The 6,983-nt window shown below is 48.2% G+C and overlaps 1 protein-coding gene across 1 annotated transcript; it reads left to right on the top strand.

Annotated features, from left to right (window-relative positions):
* The first annotated feature begins 2,453 nt into the window (after window positions 1–2,453).
* Window positions 2,454–6,235, top strand: LOC125643209 (receptor-transporting protein 3-like). The gene is made up of 2 exons (XM_048865501.1): window positions 2,454–2,664; window positions 5,546–6,235. The coding sequence occupies exons 1-2, from the start codon at window positions 2,519–2,521 to the stop codon at window positions 6,096–6,098; spliced, it is 699 nt and encodes a 232-aa protein (XP_048721458.1). The 5' UTR covers window positions 2,454–2,518; the 3' UTR covers window positions 6,099–6,235.
* Window positions 6,236–6,983: the final 748 nt, after the last annotated feature.

Genomic DNA, 6,983 nt, shown 5'->3' with positions numbered 1-6,983 from the left:
CCGGTGACCCAGCCAAGAAAAAGAACATTCTCTCTTATCTCCCCTCCCCACCCATTTTTCATTCTTTTTTTCTTCATCCTCCTCCTATATTATAAGTAATAGGAAGTAAATGACAATAAAGTGAGGTACCTTGATTGGGGCAGGGGGTTGGGGTGCAGGAGGGAGTGCGCGGGTCAGGCTCTGGGAGGGAGTTTGGGTGCTGGGTGCAAGCTTTGGGCTGGGGCAGGGGGTTGGCATTTATCTTGGGGGGCACAGCTCCCAAAGCGACCGGCACACCCCTCTGGCAGTGGCTAGGTGGGGCGGGGGGGACACACGGGTCTCTGCACGCTGCTGCCCACAGGCATCACCCCGCAGCTCCCATTGGCTGCAGTTCCCAGCCAGTTCCCAGAACAGGGTTAGCTTTGTGAGCAGCTGCATCTTCCTTCCATAGCACTACCATAGGCTGTTAAGAGCTGGTTGAATAATAAAGGAAGAATTAATTCACAAAGACTCGGGCTGGTGGCAAATCTTCCCCCTAAATGATTATTCGAAGGGAAACGGCTCTTTGGATCAAATGGAAATTTTCATGAAAAACAGCTGATTTTTCAAAAAACTTTGGGATTTTCCCCCAAAGCCCCAAACGGAAAATGTTTTGGTTTTTCGACATTCCCTCAAAATTTTTCATGGGGAGGGAGTTCCCGGCCAATGGGAGCTGCGGAGTTCCCGGCCAATGGGAGCTGCGGAGTCGGGGAGGGGGCAACACATGGAGACACACACACACATACACACCCCCCCTGAGGCTGAAGGAACATGCCGGCTGCTTCCGGGAGCGGTGTGGAGGGAGGGAGGCAACGTGGGCAGGGAGCTGCCTTAGTCCTGCTGCTGGCCCATCTCTGTGCGCCCCTTGTGGGGAGGGGGACAGTGGGTCTCCGTAAGCTGTCTGAGGCAGGGACAGCGCATGGAGCTGCCTCCCCCGCCACTTTGGGTACGCAGAGACATTCCAGCAGCCGGCCGCTTCTGGGAGCAGCGTGGGGCCACCAGCCACAGAGCCCTGCTGCACCGCCAGCCGGGACTCAGGGGCAGGTTGTCAGATGAGATTTGTCCTGCATTTTGGGGGCCCCCCTGTCATTCGGGGACCCATGCCACTGCACGGTTTGTTACATGGTAAATCCGCTGCTGGTCACAAGTTGCAGTGGGGGAGGTTTAGGTTGGATATTAGGAAAAACTTTTTCACTAGGAGGGTGGTGAAACACTGGAATCCGTTACCTAGGGAGGTGGTGGAATCTCCTTCCTTAGAGGTTTTTAAGGTCAGGCTTGACAAAGCCCTGGCTGGGATGATTTAGTTGGGGTTGGTCCTGCTTTGAGCAGGGGGTGGGACTAGATGACCTCCTGAGATCCCTTCCAACCCTGATATTCTAGGATTCTAGGATTCTATGAAGAGTTTACAACCTAAGAAACAATTTGGCTCACGATGGCCATAACTGAGCTGGGGTAAGGCAATTCTCTCCTCTGTAACTAAATGAGGCATTGCTTTGTTTACTGCTTTGCTTTAAGCTGCCTTGGCTGGCTAGGAGATGGGCAAGATCAAAACTGTGGCATGGGGAGAAGAGGGGCTGGGGAAATGAACACGAGATGCAAACAACATTCTTATAAGAAACTTTGCAATGCATTTTTGGCGGGCATGGGACAAGATCCTAAGAAGCTGTGGGAGGAAGACTGTGGATATAGGGAGCGGAGGTCATAGGGGGAAGTGGTGAGAGATGGACCAAATGGCTAGTATTTGCCTATGGACACACACTATAAACCCTAGTTTGGGGTGAACAAATACATAGGAACTGGGTTAAAGCAAAATGAAAATAGCAAGGAATGAGGTGAATTGCGTTTCCTGAATCCTCCCCTGTGTGTTGTCTATTTATACCGCTTTGGAGCAGAGAACTGTCCTTGCTATATATTTGGGAGGCAGCCAGCTCCTTTGTATGTATGTGGGGGGGGGGGCGGCTAGAAACATCCTGATATTAGAAACATCCTGATACTAGCTTAATCATTATCATTTGAACTCCACAAATGATAACACTCCCTAGGACACTTCCTAAGCACACCCAGACTTGCCGGAGTGCTGGGTTGGCATGGGAGATGCACAGAGACACTGACAGAGAGAGCCACCAGTGTGCACCACCACTAATTTACCGTCCTACAGGTGCAAAAACAGCAGGCTCCTTTGGGAGAGCTGCTCCATATTGTGTTGTGGCCAAATTGTGCCCTGGCCAAATTGTGCCACGGAGTGCCAGCAGTGTGAGCAAAGTCATTCTGGGTGTGACTCAGCACAGGGACTTTGTCTGGAAGCAAAGGTCCACCTTTGCAACACAAAACTTGGTTCTGTGCCATGGGGAAAGGAAAAACAACCCGCAAAGGTCTCTTCCCCCACCACAGCCGTGGAAGTCACAAGCCAGGAGACTTAAATTTCAGTCCAGATCCCTTCAACAGATCACGGTCACAGTCCAGAAACAAAACCAGCTCTAAAGGCAGATGAGTTGGGACCATGGAGATATGGCAGCAAATATTTTCTCAGAAGATTGGGCAGATGAAACCAGGAGACACATGGACTCTGAAGGCGGATTATAACCTTCAGTCCAACGACCGGGATCCTGGATGGAAGCAATTCCTGCAACAATATGCGTTTGCCAGGTGAGGGGTAGGTAGCAGGAGAACACGGTTAGCAAAGGGCTTTGTGAGCAGCTGCATCTTCCTTCTATAGCACTACCATAGGCTGTTAAGAGCTGGTTGAATAGTAAAGGAAGAATTAATTCACAAAGACTTGGGCTGGTGACAAATCTTCCCCCTAAATGATTATTCAAAGGGAAACGGCTTTTTGGATCAAATGGAAATTTTCATGAAAAACAGCTGGTTTTTCAAAAAACTTTGGGGGTTTTCCCCCAAAGCCCCAAACGGAAAATGTTTTGGTTTTTCGACATTCCCTCAAAATTTTTCATGGGGAGGGAGGACAGGAGGAATCACTTATCGGCTCTAACAAAGAGATGTTTACTGACAAATTTTGTGGATTTTTTGCACTATTTTTGGTGACATTTTTGAACTTTCCGGCAAGCTCTATTCGCTAATATTCTTGTGAATACAGGCTCCAAGTTCCGTTTCCTGTGATAAGGGAGATCATATTATTCTATATTTGTCCATGTCTGCACAACTAGTGGGCATTTATCAAAATGTTTGCGAAACCCAGGAGTTGCACGAAATGTAGCAGCAGTGAATTGATTCATTGCCTGAAAATTCACACCTGAACTCCATCGTTTGTTATCCTCCGCTTTAGAAAGCTTGTCATCCAATCAGGGAGGAGAAGCAATACCATGTGGCTCAGGTGACCAGTTAAAGAGCCAGCTTGGCAACAACGGAAGAAGCTGAAGGCTATTAGCCCAAAGCATTTGGTGAATCCTTACAAATAGCAAGCCCATGAACAAATGCAGGATCAGTTTATGAATGATTCACTAACCAGAAAATGACAGGTTTCAGAGTAGCAGCCGTGTTAGTCTGTATTCGCAAAAAGAACAGGAGGACTTGTGGCACCTTAGAGACTAACCAATTTATTTGAGCATAAGCTTTCGTGAGCTACAGCTCACTTCGTGTAGCTCATGAAAGCTCATGCTCAAATAAATTGGTTAGTCTCTAAGGTGCCAAAAGTCCTCCTTTTCTTTTAACCAGAAAATAGGGCTCAATCATTGCAAATAATCTTAAGGAATAATTTGACCAGTTCTAACAATGTCTAGTTACCTGAATATTTTCAGTGTGACCATCATTGCAGTATCTGGGTGCTGGATTTTTATCATCATAATCTAGTGCTCTGGAGCATGCTAGACCCGTCACAGACCACAGAAAGCCATGGGCGGGGAGGGAGAAGCGGCTGGAAAGTACCAGCAGGGAGGGAGAAGGTGACAGAGGGGAGGGCTAAGAAGGGGCAGAGGAAGAGGGGGTGGGGAGAGACCAAGAGGTTGGCCTGGAAGGAGGGAGATGAGAAGGCCGAGGGGTAGAATGGGGGTGGGTGAGTGAGGCCAGGCAATGCAGGGATGGCAGCGGAGGGCTGGGTCATGCACATGGACGGGGCTGGAGGAAGCAGTGAATTACACCCACCTCGACTCTTCTAGACATCGTCAGTGTCATCTCAAAATCTGACCCAGTGCCGCCGCCCACTCATTCTGCTGATTTTCATCCGCTGTGTTTATTTCCCCATCCCCAGGGCTTCAGGCCTGAAGCTTTATTGCTGCTGAATTATGCTGAGCTTGCTCTCCTCGTAGGCGCCTATGGAGCCACCAAGCCCAGACTGGGTCGGCTTTGCTGCTGGCGCTTTACTTCTCTAGCGTCACCTCTGTGTTCCTTGCCTGCATTTCCAGGCAGTGGGGCCCATCCTGGCTTGAGAAGGAGAGGAAGATTCTAAGGGTCAGCCTGGATCCATATAACAATGGAAAGATCAGCTGGAGCCAGGGGCTGGTTGCTGTGGGCAGGCAGCCGCCAAGGAGTGGCTTGCAGAAGGAATTCTGGGAGCAAATATGGATGCAGGAGCAGCTAAATCTATACCTCGTTCTACTGAACACTTGGATGATAGTTATATGTTACTTAGGTAGCACTATGGGGCTGTACAATACAATGAAAGTGAGATTCCTGCCCCAAAGAGCTTACAATCTCAATTAAGGAGGAGAAGGAGGAGCCGGGAAAGGGAGAGAGGAGGGAGAGGACAGTATGAGCGTGTGGTCACTTAGGACACTAACGCATGCGATGTACAGTTATTTGTATGGTGATAGGACCCAAAGGCCTCTGTCAGCTTGCACTCCCTTGGGCTAGGCACTCTCAGCCATATAGCAACGAATCTCTGCCCCTAGAAAGCTTAAACTCTCAATAGACGGGGCTAAAGGGGATTTTTATGACCACGACCATTATTATTTTTAAACCTCTGAGGGGCTACAGCTCCAAAGCCTTCTTGAAGCAGTAGGTTTGGAGGAGGGGTGTGAAGGTGGCCAAGGGGAGCTGTGGTCTAAGATGCAGTGAGGGCATGACATGCAGCGGGGCTGGTAACGGACTGCTCTTTATTTCCTGGCCCTAGTCACCACACATGGGTCGCCGTTACAAAAAGCTGTGTGTTGCGTCAGCATCCGATAGCTGCTGCTCCAGATCAGGAAGGAATTCTAGGAATCGGGGAAGCATGAGAGATGGCCTGGAGGTCACCAGAGCCCATAGCTATTTGAACGTCAAACATCTGTAGCCAAAACCAGGTCTCAATATCCATCGTACAGAGGAGCAGAAGCATCCTGTTTAGAGTGGACTCATGCTGGAAACCGTCTGCAAGGCATAACGACGACAGCTGTATTGAACCTACTAATAAACGGTGCTGTACAATCCTCAGTGCTAGTAGATAGCGCTCCTACACCGCTCGATAGACCCCTCCTGTGTACAGTGCTCCAGAATCCCTCCTGCGGGACAGAGGCTGAGTTCTCAGATTAGCAGCTGCAGCTGGTTCAGGGCTTTGAATCTGGGTTAAGTTTTGTCTCCTGCTTTCTCCTGTTAGGTTTCAGTGTTCACAGTGCTGGCATATGTGGCACTCAGCTCAGGTGAACATTCTCTTCCACATGCACCTGGACCGGAAGCAGAGACGGGGCCAGGTGAAGATGAAAATCTTCAGACAGGAGTGCAAGAAGTGTCTCGTGCCGAAACTGGAACTGCCTGAATTCAGCCAGGAGAACATCGAGAGAGTCCTGGAGAACCTGATGCTGAAGATTCGCGGGAAATGCTACAGAGAGGCCATCAGTCCCAACAGCCTGTCCAAGAACATCGTGGAAGCTCAGATAATGGGGCCACATGAAAGCTCCCACTGTGAAGCCTGCCAGCTGGGCATCTGTTACGTGAAATATGAAGCCCAAGCACCAGCCAACACCTTCTTTAGGGCTGTTTCTCTTTTTCCACGCAGCTCTCCTGCCCATGAGGAATGGAGCGAAGCAGAGATGGGGAGCAGCCGCAACACGGGGAGCAGCTGTGACGGGCGGCGCTGCTGTTGCTACATTTGTTGTTTGGTCATTTTTTTGGCTGTGCTCATTTTTGTTCTGCTTTATCTCAAAACCTAGTGGAAATTCGACACTCATACTTGTCCCTAATATAACTGAACTGTAATAACCTGAGTAATAATTGGGCTTGGAAAGATTACATTTTTTTCTGTAAATGTCAGTGAATGTCAATTTCCACCACACACACATAAACCAATACAAAAATATTTCCATCAGTAATTGAAATTTACCGATCGGCAAAGTAAGACAAATGTTGCTTGGGGCCTTGTTAGCATTTGATTTCAGGATATTTACTTGGTATATTTTGACAGGCAATGTTGACAGTTTGCGCTTTAAAGGTTAAAAAGCGTTAATTTTTTGAATTGCAGCATTGTCTATCATGAAGTAATTATTGTCTGACCCCCCACCCCGCACCTGCCTCATAATTTCCCACAACTATGAAAATTTAAATCAATAAATGTTTGGGGGGGAAAAAGCCTAAGCCATTATGTTTTGCAGCTGTGAAAATTTACAGAGATAAAAATAAAATAAAAAAAAATGCTTAAAAATAACCGTGGCTATTTCCTGCCAAAATTATATAAATAATCAAATTCTGCCAAGCCTAGTAATAATAGATAATGTACCTGTCTATGTAGGGCGGAATGTGTGCACTGGGCTGAGAGCTAGAAAAAATATTTTTATTGGCCAGCTGAGCAGATTTCCTCTAGGAGCCATTGAGGGATGGTAGCTAAGGACCTCTAAGTGGCCTTTTTACGTGGTCATTTTTCAGAGTAGAACTGCCCTTTAATTATCGCATAATCTTTCCCAGGATCCAGCCCTGGAGAAGCCGAGCAATAGAACAGAAAAAGGTACGTCAGGCAAAAGACCTTTGAATTAGCTCACCTGATCCTCAGGAGTTCAAAGGAGCGTTTAGGGCTTCATTGATTCTTGAGCCGGCGGAACCCC

Source organism: Caretta caretta, chromosome 9 (genome assembly GCF_965140235.1).
Source record: "Caretta caretta isolate rCarCar2 chromosome 9, rCarCar1.hap1, whole genome shotgun sequence".
Classification (NCBI taxonomy): domain Eukaryota; kingdom Metazoa; phylum Chordata; order Testudines; family Cheloniidae; genus Caretta; species Caretta caretta.
This window is presented reverse-complemented; position numbering and strand designations above follow the sequence as displayed.

What these genes read in the sequence shown, in the direction of transcription:
- LOC125643209 (XM_048865501.1), top strand. Translation starts at nt 2,519, where the DNA reads ATGGAGATATGGCAGCAAATATTTTCTCAGAAGATTGGGCAGATGAAA. An exon ending in CAACAATATGCGTTTGCCAG is followed by an intron (nt 2,665 to 5,545) that starts GTGAGGGGTAGG and finishes TTCTCCTGTTAG; the next exon opens with GTTTCAGTGTTCACAGTGCT.